The sequence below is a fragment of the Nerophis ophidion genome, linkage group LG17 (assembly GCF_033978795.1).
Source record: "Nerophis ophidion isolate RoL-2023_Sa linkage group LG17, RoL_Noph_v1.0, whole genome shotgun sequence".
Lineage (NCBI taxonomy): Eukaryota > Metazoa > Chordata > Actinopteri > Syngnathiformes > Syngnathidae > Nerophis > Nerophis ophidion.
This window is the reverse complement of record NC_084627.1, coordinates 21,586,024-21,607,931: the sequence shown is the minus strand read 5'-3', so window position 1 is coordinate 21,607,931 and position 21,908 is coordinate 21,586,024. Positions and strand designations below refer to the sequence as shown.

Below are 21,908 nucleotides of genomic sequence, written 5' to 3'. Positions count from 1 at the left end.
GTAAAACAGACAGAACAAGCTCTGAGAGCAGAAGAGGCCGATGTCATCTCATGTCGCCTGTGTACTGGAGCACGGGGGGCGACTTCCTGGCGGCTCCGGAAAATAAACACGTCACAATCATGAACATCAGAGGTAAACTAGTCTATGCGCATCATATCGTATATTCCTTGAATATAAATCCCATTTCCTATCATGACTTAAAATGTCAGCTAATCAGACGTGTCAAAAACACTTTTTCAAGCAGATTCTACAACATATTTGCCCTAAATTAGGCATTCTCAGGTATTAACTGGCTAAGTGAACTAAAAATATAAATTCTACAGTAGTATTGGCCACCAGATGAGACCAAACCGATCAGATCACGCTGTGTAGTATTGTTGCCACTGATTGGCATTACTTCAGGCAGCGCTGCTATTATGAATTAAAATAGTGTATTGGTGACAAAAAGGGGTTGTTTTATGTCTAGATGACTCACAATGTTGAAAAATGTATTTAACGGATAGTGAAGTTTTTTTATGCTCTAGCTATTAAAATATCCCGTCTATCATTACTTATTCTTACTTTTCGGAATGTCATGTCTGGAGCCAATTAACTGCCATAAATGAGGGATTACTCTACTTCCAATCAAACAGGTAACCTTTGAATAACTGAATTTTATCTAGAGAATAAAAAAGTGACAACCACATTTTATCCCATCATGTATCTACCGATTGTGTATGATATCCAATTTAAGATAAATAGTAATTACGTTATTGATTAATGATTATAGGAATAACTAAAATGATGTAACAAAATACAATATATTGAAAATAACAAAATCTAAATAAATGCATTTTATTTGATACTGTATTTTAATGAATGTAAAGTAAAAAAATAAAAACTGCAGATTAAAATTTAATCTGACAGTTTAATATGACAAAATGGGATGTATACAACGTATCCCACCAGACATTCTCTAAAACACCAGATCGAAGAATCAGGTTGAAATAAATAAATAAATAATACAAATACATTTACAAATCCCTAAAAATTATATTGAAAAAGTTAATGAAATGTTGTAATTGTTGAGATTAAATAAATACTTGTATAGAAAACTTCAGCTCTTTTTAATAGCATTGAATCGTTGTATAAACATTTCTACTAAGCCCCATACTGAAAAATCCAAAAATACAGAGATTATTTTTATATTTTTCATTTTCTAAACCAATGTAGTAATTAGGTGTATTATTTTTTTGAATACAAAAAAACAGCCTGCAAGTCAGCTTTGTATGATTACCATCAACATGTCAATGTTTTATTCCACTTTTGTTTGTTTTTTTAGTAGTATTGTGCCGCTGGTCATAAAAAAAAATTAGCTGCAGGCCACACTTTGGAAACATTATCATCATTTCAAAATATATACATTTTTAAAGCTGTGGTGTCGCGACCTTGTGTCTTGTCTGCAGGGTCTCACTGTCACACGGAGGTTCAGTCTTCCCGAGTCACGACGCTGTGTTGGGCTCCGGCCTTCAGTTTATGGCTTCTGGAGCAGCATGGCGCTTACAAGAGCAGACCCACCGAAAGCTTGCTGGTGGGGCGGCAGGACGGGTCCCTTAGCTGGCTGCGTATCACCATGCAGGAGCTGGACTTACTTGTAAAGACCACAGAGCTCACCCACTGCCACAGGACAGAGGGTAGGGAGCCACAAATGTACATTGTTTGTTTAATATCTGCAGGGAAAACATTTTCTTTACGGTGGTTTTTCGTAGCTCCGCAATGTGTGGCCTGGCATGGTGAGGAAAAGCCATTTGCAGTCGGGTATCCCAGTGGAAAGATACTTTTGGCCACAACTGAGACATATGAAAATGAGCCATTGGTGGTGCTTCCTGTCCACCAGGTCTAGTAGCTTCATTATAATTAACTCAATGCTGACTTTGAGCAGTTTAAAAAAACAAAAAGGCTAAATGTGTTCAACTCTGCGCACAGGATGGTGTTACTTCCCTCAAATGGGATCCCACGGGGCACCTGCTGCTCTGTTTGGGCAGGTCAGAGGTTGTTAAGATTGTGGGACTTTCAGGGGGAGAATGGGTGACAGTCCACTCCCTGGTGCATCCCTGCACCGTCAACGTCGTTGAGTGGTGTCCGCTTTCTGGCCGAGCCCCGGATCCCATGCTCATGATGGCTATGTAAGTTTGCGGCTTATTCTCCTTTTGATATATTTTCTTTAACTCTTCGTTTTTTCCCTTCCAGAGGTTGTCAGAATGGCTCTGTGCATGTCTGGAAGTTGCCTCAAGGGGGTGCTGCTGTGCCTTTGTCCAGCTCTTTGAGGGATTCGAGAAACGCCAATGTAAAGGTGGACTTGTGTTTACTTCATCGTTTCAAAATACTGTTTACCAGCAGATTTTTTGGGGCGTTTCAGGAGAGTCCAACGTGCGTATTTGTTCTTCACGGTCACATTACCGCTGTGAAGTCGCTTTCATTTTGCCCCAGTGGGATGGCGTTGGTTTCTGGAGGCATTGGAGGGCTGCTCAACATCTGGTCCTTACAGGTTGGAGAACATCATTCACCTATTTGCAGTTAAACGATACATGTGGGAAATGTTCATGACACCGCATGAGCTTGCAGGATGGTTCAGTTCTACAGACCGTTACAGGCTTGGGCTCTGTCGTCAGCACCACCTGGATCCCAAAAATGGGTGTTGTTGTCTGCTTCGGGCGATCTAAGGTAATTTGGATTATTCATAACTTACCTTCTTTGATTTTTCTACCCGTTGTGCATAGCCGTAATTACCATTGAGGAGACGGAGGTCATGTCTTTGTAATTTTTTTCAAGTGACAAAAAGAAGATGATATGACTGACTGCAAATAAACTTTGTGTAGGCTGTACATCACCATACGGTAGATCATCTTCTCCCAATATAGTATCTTATGTCATGCCCAGCCCGCCACAACGCAAGACTTTTATTTTAAACATTATCCGTTTTAAAATACATTAAACATTATTCCTTTTTTTCTCTTTCTTTGCTCTCCTGCTCCGGCCCGGCTGCACCATATGATAATATAAATACATTCATTAAAGGCTAATACAAATAAAGCAACAAGAGAAGTATCCTACACTTCTCTTTTGTAAAGTAAATCTGAACAGCTGATATGGGCATCTACATTAACTATATGATTTGCCTGAGAAGCTGGAGAGGACAAAAAAAAGAAGTGCTGTCAACATAACGTTAACATTCAATTATACTGACATCACTAATGTTGGTTTCACTATAATGAAATTGATGTGAATCGTTGACATGTCAGTCAGGTGCAGCACCGCCCTAAACGCAGAACAAGCACAGTGCATAGAACTTCACTATCCTGAGGGGGTGGGGTTGGGGGCATTTTTGAGTGAAGAAGCTCATGTTAAATGTAAATTATTGAATGACAAGCCGCTTCATGTGAAATTTAACCCCAAGTGTATTCCTGGACATCATATTCTCTTTTAGAATATGAAGACACATTTCTCCAAATATCTCTCGTTGCACACACGACTAGGATTTGAAATACAAAGCTGTAGGTCCTGAGTTCAATCCATGTCACGGTTGAAATTTTGTAAAGTTTTTAAACATATATATATATTTAAAAAGAAGTGAATAGATCACGGTAATGGTGCTGGGATACCTATGATTTCAGCCTTTCAAAGCTACTCCTTGGACCATCATTTTTTGACCTCGGCATTTGTCAAGCACTTGTTAAATCCTGATTACGGCCCTGTCGTTGTCTAATGGCCAGTTGTCCCAATAACTTTACTAATTTAATGTACATTGGAATGGTGTACAGTGGACACAACTGCAGTTTTGGAAACAAAACACATCTGTTCCAGGGTCAAACTGTCACAATCATGGAGCTTTTTAAGTGAATAGGATATTTTTTAAATGATATTTTCAACACTCAATTGTCATGCAAAATGGTCATACTAATTGTTTTAGTAAGCCAACAGAAAACATATTTTGGAGGGATTTTGTGCCAAAATTTGATAAATTAAAAAAATACTTGCTCAAAAAAAATATAATACCGGTATTTATATAATATATTACTGAAAGCTGTAAAAACTTTTATTCAACTCTCCGTACATTTTTAAAATTGTGTCATATAATCTGAAATTCTTTTATTGAACTATTTTTTAAATTAATGACATTTTATTTTATGAGGGGGCAGTACATTGACAGCCTCCCTTCATTAGAGGTGGGGCTTGCATTGCAATGCAGCCAATCAGATCACCTCTTGATAGATGCCTTTTCACAAAAAAGTCTTTATCAAAGTGCATTTCATGACAATTTTCATGGTGCTTTTTAATGTACTGTAGCGTGATAATTAAAAAAGGAATGGCGGGTAAATAAATACAAAGCTCATGAAATAAAGACATTGATAATTACATTACTTTATTTTTCCAAATATAATTATTGAATTGAAAATGTAATAAATTACTTCACTTACTTATTTGGTTATTTAATTGATTTACTTTAAATATGTGTTTCTTTTTATATGACATTGTTTTATTTTGGCAAACAAAAGCGGTAGGAAATGGATGGATGGATGGAACTTAAACCACTACAAAAATAGGACTTAAACCACAATGCAGTCTAACTTTTAAGGAAAACTTTGTTACTTCCCCCCATCTAGGATCTTTTGTTGATCTGCTGCACCCCAGACTGGATCAGTCAGAATCACGTGCTGGCTTCCTGCCGCATGGTCCTCAGAGGCCAGAACATCCTTGGTCTTCATCGGGCTCCTTGTTTGGCGGTGCTGCTTGAGAGGCTGCCCTTGCTGCTGCAGGAGCAGTACGCCTACGAGCGGGTATTACTTGACAGCATTCGGTATATTGATCCACGGTTTTGTGAGGAGAGGTGACTTTGCCCATCTTCATGCAGACCCACGTGGTTGCTGGTGACCAACTGGTCCACAGTGCCTTCCTGCAGAGCCTGGCCTCCCTGGCTGTGGGTTTGTCCTTAGAGGAACACCTGTGCCGGTACCCTTGTCCCCCGCATCACAACCCCAAGGCCCAATCCTGCCCATCCGAATGGAGCTGGCTCGCCACCTACGCCACCACCGTGCGAAGTGCTGAGGCTATCGCTAGCGGCATCGTCTTCCCAGAATCCTTTGCGGTTCCAGAATTGGAGGAGCGGGCTGGGTCTGAAATCTCAAATGCCTTGGTAAATTACATTTATTGTGGAAAGGCAGAAATGTGAGTGAGATTATAATCCGAAGGACTTGTCCTGTCTTGTAGGACAACAGCAAGTGGAGCTTCAGGATGGACGAACAGCTGATGTCTTGGGCCACCAGTTGCCCAGAGGTAAAGACTTGAACTGATTGTGGTCGTAGTTTCAATCCCGGAAGTGGACATGTTTTTCTACCCTGTATTGTATAAATTTTAATCCGAATTCAAGTTTCTTTTCTTCCAACTCCTCAAAAAATTATGTCATAAATCGAATTGTGTTGGAATTATGGGTGGGTGGTTTACACAGATTTAGTAACACTTCTAATGGGACTCCGGGGATACAGTTTAAGAATGGGGTAACTTTGTACGGCATTGTTCCACTTCCCAAGGTTAGTGTCATAGCACTTTGTGTACGATCGATGGTCTTCAAGTTTTTACCGCTTTAAAAAACTGGTGTCAGAAGTAGGATGGATTATAATGAAATCTAGCTGCTTTGCATCTGACTGCATTGACAGACAACCTGACTCTTCAGTCAGAAGTGGGACGGCTTGGTGATTCAGACCACTACCCCAGGAGGTCTGACTCTTTTGCACAGGTATTGGAAAGGTTTTTAAACTTGCACGGTTCCACTTCCTGAAGATAGTGTGAAGTCACGTTGTATACAATCCATGGGGTTCGAACTTCTTCTTCTTTTTTTTTGGAAACCGGTGTCAGAAATGGGACAGACGGTTGAGTACCGACTGAAAAGCTTGGCTCTTTTGCACGTTTTCAAATCTGGATTGAAGTTTGCACTTGGCTCATCTTTGTGAAATTTGGTGTCAGAAAAGGGATCAATAGTAATTGGCTAGTTTTAGAAACCCTTGGGATAGCTGAACCCTGTCCAAGAGAATTCAGATATGGGTGAAGTATAATGATAAACAACTGAGTTTATAGTAAAATCTTAATGGTCTGTTTCATATTTCCCTCAGGACTGGCAGCAGGGGGGCAAAAGTGAGGTGTACCTGTGGGGGAACGGACGCTACGGACAGCTGGCGGGTACGGGAAGCAATCCCATGACACCTACACTCGCGGCTGCTCTTCTGCAGACACAACAGGTACTATAATTTCCTCATCGTAGGCCGACACACACCCTCGATGGCTCCTCTTTGCTTAATGCTTGTCCTTTTTCAGGTGGTTTGCGGTCAGAACTGTACTTTCTTGGTTCAGTCCAATGGGACCGTGCTAGCTTTAGGGGAAGGACAGTATGGCAGGCTGGGACAAGGGAACTCGGATGATCTCTATGTCCCCACTATAATTTGCGCTTTTCAGGGTAAGATCCTTATATCATTATGTCAAACCCTCCGCCTAATACAGTTGACCAGTGATTCTCAAACTGTGGTACTCAGGCTCCATCTAGTGGTAAGCCAAATAATCCCTTAATTAAATATAACAGTGTTACTGTTCAAACTGTAATTTTACACTGGCAAAAAATATTAAATTTACTTGTTAAATAAAACATCTGGCTTGTTTATAATGAACATTTAGGCCTACTAGGCTACTGTATTTTAATGTTGGTCATTATGGTGGTACTTGGTGAAAAAAGTGAACTGGGTTCTTTCTGCAGTTAAGTAATGGAATGTCCTTAGTCTTATATGAGGAATTACATAGAACTGTGTAACTGGTCAGGTTACGTGGTGACCCAGCTGGTGACATCCTGCGGCTCAGACGGACACTCCATGGCCCTGACGGAGACCGGGGAGGTCTTCAGCTGGGGGGACGGCGATTTCGGAAAACTGGGACACGGCAACACTGAAAGACAGAGAAGACCCAAACAAATAGAGGCCTTACAAGGAGAAGAGGTTATTCAGGTAGGTTGTTTAATAACACGGTGCCAGTGAAGTAGACGCATCATTATTAACGATTTTTCCTTACTCTTTAAAGCTTGCCTGTGGTTTCCGACATTCTGCCGTGGTGACGTCCGATGGGAAGCTGTTTACTTTTGGTAGCGGCGAATCTGGCCGTCTTGGTCAAAGGTCAACTTCCAACAAGGTGCTCCCTGAAAGGGTGGCTGCTTTGGAGGGATACCATGTTGGACAGGTAAGATTAACATGCACTGTTCTTTTGTTCTTGAAAATCAATTATCGTATTCACATAAATATAAGACCACCCTGAATGTAAGACCCTGTTCAATAGAGAAGCTTCTAAAACAGCCTTTAAAAGGGAACTGCACTTTTTTTGGGGAATCTTGCCAATCGTCCAATTTTGCCAATAAGTCTGCTTACAGTGGAGCCTATGGCAGCCGTGTAATTCTGCCTATAAAGCCCTTAAAAAAAAATCCAAAGACCTCCATTAGGGTTTTATATACATGATGTAAGTATATGTGTAATGTAGTATAGGGCACATTTATATTAACATTCACATTTTGAACATGTGGCATATTCATTTAAAAAACGCATCACAACCTTTGCTTTTTTTTTTTCTTCATCACTGATTGCTACTCAATGCAGACTTCATAAGTGCCAACAAAAATAATAAAACATTACTTACTGTACAATGTTTGCTGTCATTGGGATGCCGACTGCTGGGATGTTCATCCATTCCCGTTTAGATGAAGAATGACCAAAAAATCCTCATGAAGAAATGGGGGGGGGACCAAGCTTCTTTTTGTGTCGTTCTTGAGGTGAGAGGCATGATATATAATCTACAGAGGGGACTTGTCCTGGGTGTACACCGCCTTCCGCCCAAGTGCAGCTGGGACAGGCTCCAGCACCTTGTGACCCCGAGAGGGACAAGCGGTAGAAAATGGATGGATGGAATAAACTTTCAGGAAGCGAGGAAACGCCTCGCTCGCCCATCATGTCAAAATAGTACACAAACTTGTTACACAGCGCCGCTTTAAATAGTTTGTCTGCGTCAGCGCATATAATAACATTAGCAGTAATACTTGGGTATTGTTCAAGTCACAAAATGTAAATGGAGTATTGTTGGCGCTTTGTGAATGGTTATTCATTGGATGTTAGGGGCAGAATAAAGGACCTCTCATTGGCTCCGCTGTTTATTTAATATTTAGAATGTATAAAAAAAATCCATTTGTTGTCATGTCTTTCATAATGATTTGGAAAGATAAGCAAAATGCCCCCCAAAAGTGCAGTTCCCTTTTAAAAAGGGTTTTGATCATGCACACTAAATGCTACATGAAACAGTATTAAAAAATGCACCACATAGCAGAGGGCCCGTGTCAACGCCCGGCTAGTTTTCCCCATGAACCTTTTAGACCCAAGGGTGTGACACATTGCGACCTAGGGGCCATTTGCGACCCACCACTCTTTTTTTTTTTTTTATTGGCCCGTGACACATTCTGCAGGCAAAATAAACACATCCAGGATTAAAGTATTCCACAAAAAAAAAAGAACCAACTCAAATACTCCCCAAAATTGGACTTGAACACCAAAATGGCGGACGGCCTTTGCGCCTTTCTGTACTGTATATGGTCTTTGAGTATTTCCATGCATCTTGTCATGATGAACATGTGAACACATTTTTTGTACAATATGGTAAGTTTTCAAGTGTGCTAAAGCCCTTAAAAGATTTTAAATGGTGGAATAATATTAGTAAGAGATTAGATTAGCCCTCACACTAACTTTCTTTGTTACTATGAAATAAAACTGTTTTGTTCAGCTAGTTTAGCTTCTATTGATTGACTTACATTGTCTTAATATTTTTTATGTACACAATATAACATAATGACTGTGGCATTCTTTAATTTGATGTATGCCTTATCTGGAAAATTTTGGACACCTCTGCTCTAAAACCGAAATATAAAATGAGCTGACTGAAAAATAACATCTCAGTACGGTTACACAAAATCAACGCTCTTTTTCAGGTCTCCTGTGGTCTCAACCACACTTTGGTCTTGTCTGCGGACGGCACGATTGTGTGGGCGTTTGGAGATGGGGATTACGGGAAATTGGGTACTGGTTCCTCAACAGCAAAATACTATCCTCAGGTATGTCAACTTGCTTACCTTATTATGGAATAAGAGTGGGACATATGGATAAATGTTTTTTTGAAATCTTCAGAAAGTGGAGCAGCTTTGCAATAAAAGCATCAAGATGGTCAGCTGTGGAACACAATTCTCTGTTGTCTTGGCCTGTGATGGTCACGTGTACACATTTGGACAAGGTACATTTAGAAAGTCAAATCTAGTCCTATGCCACACTTGTGAGTTGGGATGTTGTTGTATAATCCTCCTCTGTTCTTCCAACCAGAGCGTCTGATTGGCCTTCCAGACTCCATGCTCAAGAACAGGTCATGTCCTCAGGTGGTTCCCGCGCTGGACGGGCTCTTCATAGAGGACGTGACCCTGGGCTGTGAACACGTCCTCGCCTTGTCGTCCACTGGGGACGTCTACGCCTGGGGGTGTAATAGTGACGGCCAGGTAACCTCTACGACCACACTTTTGTCTTCCTTACCTTTTTGCACAATGATAGATAACCAACTATACGTACATTTAGCTAATTAAAAGGGAAAAACTCATACAAAAGTATTCCCTATTAAAATTAGTGTTACTTTGCGATATATTTTTTATTAAATTTTTCTTTTTTTTCATGAATACATTTTGTTTAGCTACCCCCCCAGGAAAATGGGTGGATGAATGGATTTTTTTTATTTAGCCCAGTCGGACTGCCTCTAAGTAATGTTACAATTTTTCAGGCCGACAAAGAAAAAAAAAGGCGTTCAAAAACACAGTAAGGCTCTACTTTTCAAAATACGCTAGCTCGAGGCTAATTGGATTGGCTAATACATTGGATTTGTGAAACACATGCTACCATTTAACATTAGCATTTTTTGTGGCGTTTTTAATGCCTTCTATATCAATAATTAAAACTACAACCAAAGATGTGTTGCAATAAGACAGCTGGTGTGTAATAAATACAATATTTACAGTCGGACTCAACCAACGAAAAGTTTGTGAATTCAACTTAAAGGCAAAGACTACTTCCTAGCTACTGCAAAAAACCTTAGTCTATACACTCCTGCCATCCAACATTTTGGAACTGCAACTGTATGTAACATCTACTATAAAATGTTACTGTACAATACTTGCAAATGACATACAGAAGTGAAAGACAACTGGGAAGCACAGCTCAGTGTTAAATGTTGAATAAAAAATGTTTTTTGTTTTTTAATTAACATTTATTAACACATTTGAACACATAAAAGTATCAAACATCTATAATTTTCAGTACCGGTATCAATTCCCAGCTATTAAGAATTGGTACTATTTTCGAATGTGAACGATACCAATCCAAAGTTATTTTATGTCCTTTTTACTTAGTTTCATATTCATACAGGACATTTCCTTTAGAAAGTCCTATTCTGATTATTGAACTACCAGCAGAGACTTTTGCTCATGATTGCCCATCCGAACACTTCAACATCTTCTTTGTGTGTTCCAGCTGGGTCTTGGCCATTGTAACCCGGTGAAGGAGCCCACTGTCGTGACAGCCCTCCAGGGGAAGAACATCAGACAGATCTCTGCAGGACGCTGCCACAGCTCAGCATGGACCACGCCCACCTCTGTTAAAACTTCAGGTTCTTGCGTATTACTGCAGTTAAAATGGACACACTTTTATGATACTAATCATTGATTATCTGTAGGTGGCTCTGGAAATGTCCAGCTTGGTCTTCCGCAGTCTGTCCCTCCCCAGTACAACACTTTGAAAGGCTGCAACCCTGATGTACTTTGCATGCGCCTAAGGGTGCTCTACCACTTCTCAGATCTGATGTACACGTCATGGAGGCTGCTTAACCTTGACGCCAAGAATCCGGTAATCACATTTGGAGTGCAAAAGGAAACTGTACAGTAGCTCTCATTAATTAACAAGTATATTACATCACACGTTAGAACGTAAACCATAGATTTAATAGCAATAAGAAACTCAGCCAGAATTTATAAGTTGATTGTAAAAGGTATGACAAATTACACGTAGGAGACTGACACATGAGCTCATGCAGAGGTAGATAAAAACAATGCGACATGTCAATATGTTGCACTTTTCTTAGTCTTGGCGTGTTCCTCATTCCTGTTTTCTTTGTCTCCACGTTCATCAATGTCTAGGTGTCCACCTCAAGATACAATTCAGGCACGGCAGCCATTGTCCGTGGCGAGCTCAGAGGCCTCCTGTCACCAAAAGTCAACACTCTCCCTCTCGTACGCTCCATTGGGAGAACCATGACTCAGGGCAAAACATATGGCCCACAGATCACTGTGAAGCGCATTTCTACCAAGTACGTTATTGATTGTTGATTGGTGTAATGTCTGGGGCAGGGCTATTCAACATGCAAAAATCCGACCCGGGAATGACAGCAAATTCCTAAAACCTCTAGAGTACTCCTGTTGCATAGAGGAACTTGGGCCACTATAGAAAAAACATCAGCAGATCCTTGAATTTACATTTAACCTTGTTAGCAAACATAAAACACTAGTGTACAAACTTTTAATTTACATAACTGAGGCCTTGCTCAAAGCACCCCTTTAGGTCCTCTCCTTTTTGGCAGTTACACATTTTTAAGTGTTATTTATCTCACCAAAGTGTTGCTGTAACTTATTTACTTCAGATGCAGTCAGTAGTCATTTTTTCAACTTCTTCAGTTATACTCGTGGTGTTCCATTTCACTTTTTCATAATTTGGGTTATTCAACTGGTGCCCTGTGGGTTCAATTGTGAAAGAAAATCAAATGTCTACTTTAAAAGACGCTGGTTCTCAGGAATATACAAAATAAGACTGATATTGAAGGGTGATGTCCAGCCCCCTGGTCCTTAGCTTTCTGTAAATGTGGCCCCCAAAACAATTTAGTTGAATATCCCTGGTCTCGAAAGGGTTCGTACGGGTGCTTAAAGGCCTACTAAAACCCACTACTACAGACCACGCAGTCTGATAGTTATATATCAATGATGAAATATTAACATTGCAACACATGCCAATACGGCCTTTTTAGTTTACTAAATTGCAATTTTAAATTTTGCGCGAAGTATCCTGTTGAAAACAGTGGTATGATGACGCATGCGCGTGACGTCTCGGATTGTAGCGGACGTTTTGTTCCAGCCCGATCCCAGCTATAAGTAGTCTGCTTTAATCGCATAATTACACAGTATTCTGGACATCTGTGTTGCTGAATCTTTTGCAATTTGTTCAATTAATAATGGAAACGTCAAAGAAGAAAGATGTAGGTGGGAAGCGGTGTATTGCGGCCGCCTTTAGCAACACAAACACAGCCGGTGTTTCCTTGTTTACATTCCCGAAGGTGAAGCTTTACTATGGAACAGAGCGGTCAAGCGAACATGGTTCTCTACCACATGTCAACTGGCAGGTTTCGGTGAGGAAATTGTGGTAATAAGTCGGCTCTTACCGTAGACATGAGCGGAGCTTGCGTCGTTCCTCGTGCACCTGTCAAAGACGCTGCTGCGACTCTCTTGCCTCCTCCGACCGGCCGCCCCCGAACGTGGGATGCTTCCACTGTCAGGTAGGGGGGAAAAAGCTCAGCCCGGCCCCAACGGCCTCCTTCGCTTCGCCTCGTCAAGAAACGTGGCTTCCCTCAGAGACACTGGCGGTCACCACACCCTCCGACTTTCAGGTACGACTATATAATCTCACTAAAACACTAGTAACACAATAAGCAGATAACGGATTTTCCAGAGTTATCTTAGTAAATGTGTCTAATAATATCTGAATCCCTCCCACTGCCCTCTCTTTTTTTTTTTCTAGTCTTTCACTCCCACTATCCTCATCCACAAATCTTTCATCCTCGCTCAAATTAACGTGGAAATCGTCGCTTGCTCGGTCCGAATCGCTCTCGCTGCTGGTGGCCATGATTGTAAACAATGTGAGGATGTGAGGAGCTCCACAACACGTGACGTCACGCGCACATCGTCTGCTACTTCCGGTACAGACAAGGCTTTTTTATTAGCGATCAAAAGTTGTGAACTTTACCGTCGATGTTCTCTACTAAATCCTTTCAGCAAAAATATGGCAATATCGCGAAATGATCAAGTTTGACACATAGATTGGACCTGCTATCCCTGTTTGAATAAGACAATTTCATTTCAGTAGGCCTTTAAAAACCTTGGAAATACTTGAATTTTAATGTCGTGTTTTGAAGGTTTGTAAAATGCTTGAATTTTGGGTGAAGTGCTTGTAAATGCTTGGAAATGTTCGTCATATTTCTCGGCAGTCGGACTCAACAGGCTAATTATAAAATGGAAAAAAATAAAATAAGTTTCCTTAAAAATGAAAGCTACAAGCTTGATCTGTTGACTTTGCACAAGCCCTCCCTTACATTAGGTTGTTGTCATGCCAGAGCCGTATATACGGCTCTGTGTCGCCCCCAAGAGGACTGTGGTGCATCGGTACATCATGCCGGGTGGTTGTCGTTTTAATGGACATATGATGGAAAGTGACAAATACAAACTTTGGATAAAACGTGGACCAAATCCACGTGTAGCCTGCTGCAAAGTATGCAAAAAGGAAATCCAACATTGTTCTATGTATTTTTTGCTCTATTATTTTGGTTGTCTACTTAACTTCCATCCATCCATCCATTTTCTACCGCTTATTCCCTTTCGGGGTCGCGGGGGGCGCTGGCGCCTATCTCAGCTACAGCTGTACAATGTCATGAGTGCTGTAAGTAAGAAAAAGAACAAGAAATGGAGACACGTTTGCAAAGGCCAATGACATTGAATAGTCTACAGAAACGCTGCTTCATTTTCCATGCCCCATTCAGTTAATGATAACTGCTGGTTCAATGTTAGGCTTAGGTTTTAGCAGATTTTCCGTATTTTTCCTACAGACAGCATTTGGTGACCTCAAACAACAAGGCTATGGATTGATTCACACTGGTTTTAGCCTTTTGAAGGGTACTGTAAAAACCAGGAAATTGGTCTTGAAAGTCTTTAAAAAGTGCTTGAATTTGGCCATGGAAAAGGTGAACTAACCCTGTCTAGAGTCCAGTTGTAGTCTACTGTCGAATTGCCTTTATATGTCTCTGTATGGTACTCCGGCTTCCTCCCACCTCCAAAGACATGCACCTGGGGATAGGTTGATTGGCAACACTAAATTGGCCCTAGTTTGTGAATGTGAGTGTGAATGTTGTCTGTCTATCTGTGTTGGCCCTGCGATGAGGTGGCGACTTGTCCAGGGTGTACCCCGCCTTCCGCCCGATTGTAGCTGAGATAGGCGCCAGCGCCCCCCGCAACCCCGAAAGGGAATAAGCGGTAGAAAATGGATGGATGGATGAAAATGGATGTCTCTGTATGGTTTGTTCATCTGTCCCTCATCAAACTGCAGGGGGCGCTCCAGCAAGCCCATCTTTGTGCAAATCGCCAAGCAAGTGGTGGGCCTGAATCCTCTGGAGCTACGACTGCCATCCAGAGCCTGGAAGGTCAAGCTGGTCGGCGAGGGAGCGGACGACGCCGGAGGGGTTTTTGACGACACAATCACCGAGATGTGCCAGGTAAGACTAATACGCCAACATAACACACTAGTCATATCCAAATATAAGAAATCTGTTGTTATTTTTGGCCAGGAATTGCAGTCTGGCGTGGTGGACCTTCTGATCCGTACACCCAACAGTTTTGCAGATGTGGGCAGTCACACTGACAGGTACACAGTTTTCATCCAAGTGCAACCCAACATTAATCAGGGTATCCACAGGGTCTTGGAAAAGTCTTTAAAAAGTCTAAACTTTTTCCCCACACGTCTTTGTATGATGTGAAATTGGACCTAAATTTCATTTATTAAGGTCCTACAAAAGTCTTAAAATTGACTCGTTGAAACCTGCAGACACCCGGATTTTATCCCGTCATTCAGTTTCCGACAGCATTCTGAGGCTTTGGTCTTGGTTCCCAACAGATTCCTCCTAAACCCAGGCTTGCGCTCAAAAGATCACATGGTCCAGTTTCGCTTCCTGGGAATCCTGATGGCTGTAGCCATCCGCACGAAAAAACCTCTCGACTTGCATCTGGCGCCGTGGGTGTGGAAGCAGCTCTGCTCCATGCCGCTGGGGGAGCCCGACCTGGAGGAGGTGGACCTCCTCACCTACCGCACTTTGCAAGGGATTCTCCACTTGGAAAACAGCGGCATCACTGAGGAGAACTTCCATGTGGTGAGATGCCTGGACCTTATTTTCCTTTCGCTGTCCATTTTAATCATGCCGTGCCTCTTGCTTCTGCAGATGATACCGCTGGATTCGTTCGTGGCCCACAGTGCAGATGGCAGGCTGGTACCGGTGATTCCCGGAGGTCAAAATATTTCCCTGAACTTCTCCAATCGGACAGAATATGTGGAGAGAGCTCTGGAGTACAGACTGCATGAAATGGACTCTCAGGTATGAAGGAATGAATGTTATTGTACTCGTATTTTCCTTAACTGGCGTAACGGATGCCAGATAAGATGGCCGGGCGGTAATACATAGGGCTTGGCGATTATATGATCGTGATTCATTTGAGTTCGACAACGGTGATCAGCTGTTAGCAAACAGTTCAGGCCAAAAGGTTGAACACACCTGCTCCTTATTCAATAAGTTTTCATGACTATTTACAATGTAGATTGTCAATGAAGGCATCAAAACTATGAATAAACATGTGGAGTTGGGCTTCACGGTGGGAGAGGGGTTAGTGCGTCTGCCTCACAATACGAAGGTCCTGAGTAGTCCTGGCTTCAATCCCGGACTCAGGATCTTTCTGTGTGGAGTTTGCTTGTCCTCCCCGTGACTGCGTGGGTTCCCTCCGGGTACTCCGGCTTCCTCCCACCTCCAAAGACATGCACCTGGGGATATGTTGATTGGCAACACTAAATGGTCCCTAGTGTGTGAATGTGAGTGTGACTGTTGTCTGTCTATCTGTGTTGGCCCTGTGATGAGGTGGCGACTTGTCCAGGGTGTACCCCGTCTTCCGCCCAATTGTAGCTGAGATAGGCACCAGCGTCCCCCGCGACCCCAAAGGGAATAAGCAGTACAAAAATGGATGGATGAAAGGACGTGGATTTATGGACTTAACAAAAAAAGGTGGAATAACTGAAAACACGTTTTATATTCACTATTTATATGCATATTATATGCACTAACAGCTTGTTTTAAAATGTCTAACAATCTTGCACTTTCTGTTTTTAAATGACATGAATGTTTGTGCCATTGCTTAATAAATGTTTCATAAATACACTTTTGGTCAATTGACTTAGTTGTGATTTCCCTCTGCATGAAAGTTAAAAATAAGCATATATTAATGCAGTATGAAAAAGAATGTTTTAATGTAGACACATACTGTGTACATCATACTGCTGTGATTATGCATCAAGTGTTCATTCAAGACTAAGGCAAAATATGGACATATATATGGTGTATCGTGACATGGCCTAAAAATATTGAGATATTAATAAAAGGCCATATCACCCAGCCCTACCTTGAGGGCGTTCCAGTTGAAATTTCAACTACAAACCCAGAAATTCTGACTCCCCAGTACAACTGGAACGCACCATAAGTGGTATAATTCTGCACGGAACAATTCACTTTTATTGACTGTGATCCTGTGTGTGTCTGTGAGTGTGTGTAATTGCGCACCACAACATTGACATTTACTGTCCATCGCAACATTTTGGGTCTCGACACTCAGATTGGGAGTCCAAGGAAAGTGCAATTTCTTCTTATCGAAACTTTGTAAAATGATTAATTAGGAAACAGTAACTCAAGAAGTGCAATCCAAAATATCAACAACAATTTAACTGTCCGTCGTACTTTTTTAAAGAGCATATTGGTTCAAGTGTAAGACATCATCCTGTACTCACAGTCTGTTGTCATGTCCACCTGCCCTCCTTTTCTTGTCCCTCGTCTTTCCTCATCACCAATGCTAAAGCTGACGTCCTCTCTTGTCCAGGTGTCGGCCGTCAGAGAGGGTATGTCCACCATCGTCCCCGTGCCCCTCCTCTCCCTGCTGACGGCCCAGCAGCTGGAGCAGCTGGTGTGCGGCCTGCCCGAGGTCTCGGTGGAGACGCTGAAGAAGCTTGTTCGGTACCGCGACATGGCAGAGAGCCACCAGCTGGTCGGCTGGTTCTGGCAGAGTTTGGAGGAGTTCACCAACGAAGAGCGGGTGCTCTTCCTGCGCTTCGTCTCTGGCAGGTCCAGGCTGCCGTCCAATCCGGCAGACATGACGCAGAAGTTTCAGATCATTAAGGTGGACCGGGTGAGTCAAGGCTGTAATATGAAACCAACTACTAAATGATACATAATGGAATGCATTTAAAATATGTAATATGTATGATAACTCTACAAATATGAATTAGAAAATATATGATATAAAACACATATGTATGTATATGCTGTATGTGTGTTTGTATATTTTCATTATATATGTACGTATATACTAAATGTATATTTGTGTATTATAGGATAAGAATGATAGAGATAAAACTAAACTGGTGTCTAAGCAAAATATTTAATTAGTATGATACATCCAAAAGTAAATTATATCTAATCATTATCAATCAATCAATCAATGTTTACTTATATAGCCCTAAATCACTAGTGTCTCAAAGGACATCATAGTTTTAAAATAATAATGCTCATATTTGTATTAACTATTATAAATATCTGCTGTTAAAAAAGTAAATGTGTGAATACAGTAAAAGAAACAAATTCTGAATTTTTATATTTTTGTATTCAATATCAAATAAATATGTATGGTATCAAATTTTCAATCAATCAAAGTTGACTTATACAGATAGCCCTTAATCACAAATGTCTCAAAGGGCTGCACAAACCACCACGACATCCTCGGCTCAGATCCCACTAATAATACTCACTTTTTATATATATTACGCAAAATGAAAGTTAGACAAAATATAAAACATTATTTATAAAAATATATTATAGTAATGTAAAAAATAAATTAGTATACAAAAATCTAAATGATGTATAATTATTATTGTTTAAAAATTGTGATCATATTTTTACTAACTATTACAAATATGTGCTGTCAAAATACAAATCTATAAATAATATAGTAAAAACATGTTTAATTCTACATTTTTGCATTTTCATATTCAAGAAAAAAAATATTAGACAACCTACTAAAAAATGTAAATAGTATAGTACATGTAAAAAAACAATTAGTTTAAAGAATTCAAAAAATACATTGTAATTATTGTTTAAAAAAAATCATAATTGTATTAACTATTAAAAATATATACTGTACATATTGCAATAAAAAAATAATTCTACATTTCTATGTTTGTGTGTATCTTTTTCAAATTCAGTAATATTAATAATAAAATAATGTGCATACACATTGCATTAACAATTCTTTGCAAGATAAAATAATTACGGGAATGTTAAGATTAATTTTTTAAAAATGGTGTTGTAAATTGAAATGAAATGTATTACTCTCGGTATAATAATTATAATGTATCGACTACAAAAAATAAATAAATAAGAATTAATTGCTAGCAAAAAGAAAAGAAAAATTTAACTTGGGACTTTCTGCAGGCCGGATTTTGGACGCTGGTGAGCCATAGTTTGGGAACCACTGCTTTACACCTACTAAAAAAATGAAATTAAATAAATGAATATGTATCTGAATTTGTATTGTTTGTATAATTATTATATTATGAGTAATTGTATGATCTAAAATAAATACATATTGTATGTATAGGAAAATAATATATAGTATGCTCCATCACCGGTACATATCCATCCTTCCATGTTCTACCGTGGGGCTGGAGCCTATCCAGCTGCATTCAGGCGGAAGGCAGTGTACACCCTGGACACGTTGCAACCTTATTGCAGGGTCAAACAACATAATATGGATTTTATCGTGATAATATAACATTTTTTCTTATTCATGTCCCCCAGCCTGTCAATGGGCTCCCGACGGCTCAGACCTGCTTTTTCCTGCTCCGTCTTCCACCGTATTCCAGCCAGGCCGTCCTGGCCGAGCGCCTGCGTTACTCCATCCACAACTGCCCCTCCATCGACATGGACAACTACATGCTGACACACAACACCGACCCCATAGAGAGCTCTGACACGGAGGAGTGACTCAGCCATTATGCACTGATTTTTAATTGCCATATTTTTTGTTGATGTTGGATGAGTGTGAACTTGTGCAAGGTGTTGTGTTGAATAATGCAGTGCTTCATGTGAAAAGGTACTGAGACATAAATTATTTCTTATCATATACAGTAAACCACTGAATCAATGTGCCTGTTTGTTTGTAGATAATGTAATAACCTGTCCAACATAGGCAGGAATACTGTAAAATAAAGTGTTTACTGGTAAACACTCATTCATTTAAGGTCAACAATCAATAATCACAACATTCAAATAAATCAGCAATGAAAAGGAATAGAAAGAAGTAAAAAGGTCTGCCCTGTATTCACACAGTTACATTTATTGTTCAACTCAAGAGATCATGTAGGCAGTTTTTCTTGCATTAAAATTGCAAAACAGGTATCACAATTAGAAAATTAATTGGGGCCAACATGATAAAACACTCAATTTAAGACTTAAATTGGGTGATTTGTCCATCTTCTGCTTATCCGAGGTCGGGTCGCGGGGGCAGCAGCCTAAGCAGGGAATCAGACCTCCCTCTCAGCCATTTTGTTCTGCCCAAACCCGTTTAAAGATTAGACAAACAAACAGTGTACAGGGTTACAGAACAGGAACGCTGATGGGTCGCCAAAAGGCGCCCGGTAAAAGATGGGGAAAAGGTAAACGCTGGGGAAGGATGAGTGAAAAAATACAATCTAGACAGGGCCCAATCTGGAGTGGGAGAAAAAAAAACTTCCATAGTAAAGCACATATACATATTACAATGTACATCTCGAGATATCTAGCAACAGAGGGGGGGAGTGGGGGGCCATGGTGGAAGGCCACAGCTCTCAGGTGCTGACCAACCATCCATCGCCCCTATGTGATTTGCGTCGAGGGCCTTAGATGGGGGGTGGGGTATGTGTTTGTGGCGTATATTTTTTTTGTGGATGCATGAGTGTGTGTAAGCCTGCAGTGTGTCTCTGTTCCGTGGCCTTGATCTTGTGCAGCCGCTAGTCCAAAGTCAACAACAACAGGTGTGTGTCCATGAGAGACAAGAAGGGAGTTTGTTGTGTCTGCGGCGCACTGTCCTTCGGGAGAGTCTCGAAGCCAGGGAAACAATCCAAGTTAGAATGTTTTGTATGTGAGTGAAAATAAAATTTGCTTCTCACTCTAAATTGTCTATGACTGGTCCTCAGACTCCTGCAGGGCAGACAGTCCAATGTTATCAAATCCCAAAGTGTCCACAGTTCTTCCCGCATCCTCCAGTCATTTGTGGCAGCTTTGGGGTACTTTGAAGACTGCCAGCAACTTCCAATTTGTCGACAAACCAGAGCAACGCTTACTCCAATCAACAGATGTCCTGTTGTCATATTTCCCATCCATCCATCCATCCATCCATCATCTTCCGCTTATCCGAGGTCGGGTCGCGGGGGCAACAGCCTAAGCAGGGAAACCCAGACTTCCCTCTCCCCAGCCACTTCGTCTAGCTCTTCCCGGGGGATCCCGAGGCGTTCCCAGGCCAGCCGGGAGACATAGTCTTCCCAACGTGTCCTGGGTCTTCCCCGTGGCCTCCTACCGGTTGGACGTGCCCTAAACACCTCCCTAGGGAGGCGTTCGGGTGGCATCCTGACCAGATGCCCGAACCACCTCATCTGGCTCCTCTCGATGTGAAGGAGCAGCGGCTTTACTTTGAGTTCCTCCCGGATGGCAGAGCTTCTCACCCTATCTCTAAGGGAGAGCCCCACCACACGGCGGAGGAAACTCATTTCGGCCGCTTGTACCCGTGATCTTATCCTTTCGGTCATGACCCAAAGCTCATGACCATAGGTGAGGATGGGAACGTAGATCGACCGGTAAATTGAGAGCTTTGCCTTCCGGCTCAGCTCCTTCTTCACCACAACGGACCGGTACAACGTCCGCATTACTGAAGACGCCGCACCGATCCGCCTGTTGATCTCACGATCCACTCTTCCCTCACTCGTGAACAAGACTCCTAGGTACTTGAACTCCTCCACTTGGGGCAGGGTCTCCTCCCCAACCCGGAGATGGCACTCCACCCTTTTCCGGGCGAGAACCATGGACTCGGACTTGGAGGTGCTGATTCTCATTCCGGTCGCTTCACACTCGGCTGCGAACCGATCCAGCGAGAGCTGAAGACCCCGGTCAGATGAAGCCATCAGGACCACATCATCTGCAAAAAGCAGAGACCTAATCCTGCGGTTACCAAACCGGAACCCCTCAACGCCTTGACTGCGCCTAGAAATTCTGTCCATAAAAGTTATGAACAGAATCGGTGACAAAGGACAGCCTTGGCAGAGTCCAACCCTCACTGGAAATGTGTTCGACTTACTGCCGGCAATGCGGACCAAGCTCTGGCACTGATCATACAGGGAACGGACCGCCACAATAAGACAGTCCGATACCCCATACTCTCTGAGCACTCCCCACAGGACTTCCCGAGGGACACGGTCGAATGCCTTCTCCAAGTCCACAAAGCACATGTAGACTGGTTGGGCAAACTCCCATGCACCCTCAAGAACCCTGCCGAGAGTATAGAGCTGGTCCACAGTTCCACGACCAGGACGAAAACCACACTGTTCCTCCTTCAACGGCAGTAACTAGGATGGCACAAGCGGGAATCGAACCTGCAACCCTCATAGGATGGCACA

At 41.7% G+C, this 21,908-nt stretch overlaps 1 protein-coding gene across 8 annotated transcripts in view; it reads left to right on the top strand.

Annotated features, from left to right (window-relative positions):
• LOC133536205 (probable E3 ubiquitin-protein ligase HERC1) overlaps positions 1–20,414 on the top strand; it is a 114,079-nt gene extending 93,665 nt beyond the window's left edge. For 7 of the 8 annotated variants that reach the window (XM_061876540.1, XM_061876539.1, XM_061876538.1 and 4 more), the window contains 26 exons: positions 2–132; positions 1,446–1,673; positions 1,749–1,876; positions 1,966–2,165; positions 2,230–2,332; positions 2,399–2,527; positions 2,605–2,703; positions 4,644–4,817; positions 4,892–5,173; positions 5,248–5,313; positions 6,147–6,272; positions 6,349–6,487; positions 6,844–7,025; positions 7,099–7,254; positions 9,041–9,163; positions 9,237–9,339; positions 9,426–9,595; positions 10,617–10,752; positions 10,819–10,988; positions 11,279–11,448; positions 14,505–14,670; positions 14,743–14,819; positions 15,069–15,321; positions 15,391–15,543; positions 17,087–17,392; positions 19,060–20,414. In XM_061876540.1, coding sequence (XP_061732524.1) covers positions 2–132; positions 1,446–1,673; positions 1,749–1,876; positions 1,966–2,165; positions 2,230–2,332; positions 2,399–2,527; positions 2,605–2,703; positions 4,644–4,817; positions 4,892–5,173; positions 5,248–5,313; positions 6,147–6,272; positions 6,349–6,487; positions 6,844–7,025; positions 7,099–7,254; positions 9,041–9,163; positions 9,237–9,339; positions 9,426–9,595; positions 10,617–10,752; positions 10,819–10,988; positions 11,279–11,448; positions 14,505–14,670; positions 14,743–14,819; positions 15,069–15,321; positions 15,391–15,543; positions 17,087–17,392; positions 19,060–19,245 — 4,156 coding nt within the window. In that variant the 3' untranslated portion in view covers positions 19,246–20,414. The remainder of the gene's footprint in view (position 1; positions 133–1,445; positions 1,674–1,748; positions 1,877–1,965; positions 2,166–2,229; positions 2,333–2,398; positions 2,528–2,604; positions 2,704–4,643; positions 4,818–4,891; positions 5,174–5,247; positions 5,314–6,146; positions 6,273–6,348; positions 6,488–6,843; positions 7,026–7,098; positions 7,255–9,040; positions 9,164–9,236; positions 9,340–9,425; positions 9,596–10,616; positions 10,753–10,818; positions 10,989–11,278; positions 11,449–14,504; positions 14,671–14,742; positions 14,820–15,068; positions 15,322–15,390; positions 15,544–17,086; positions 17,393–19,059) is intronic. The other variant, XM_061876536.1, reaches the window with a different exon arrangement.
• The last annotated feature ends 1,494 nt before the right edge of the window (positions 20,415–21,908 follow it).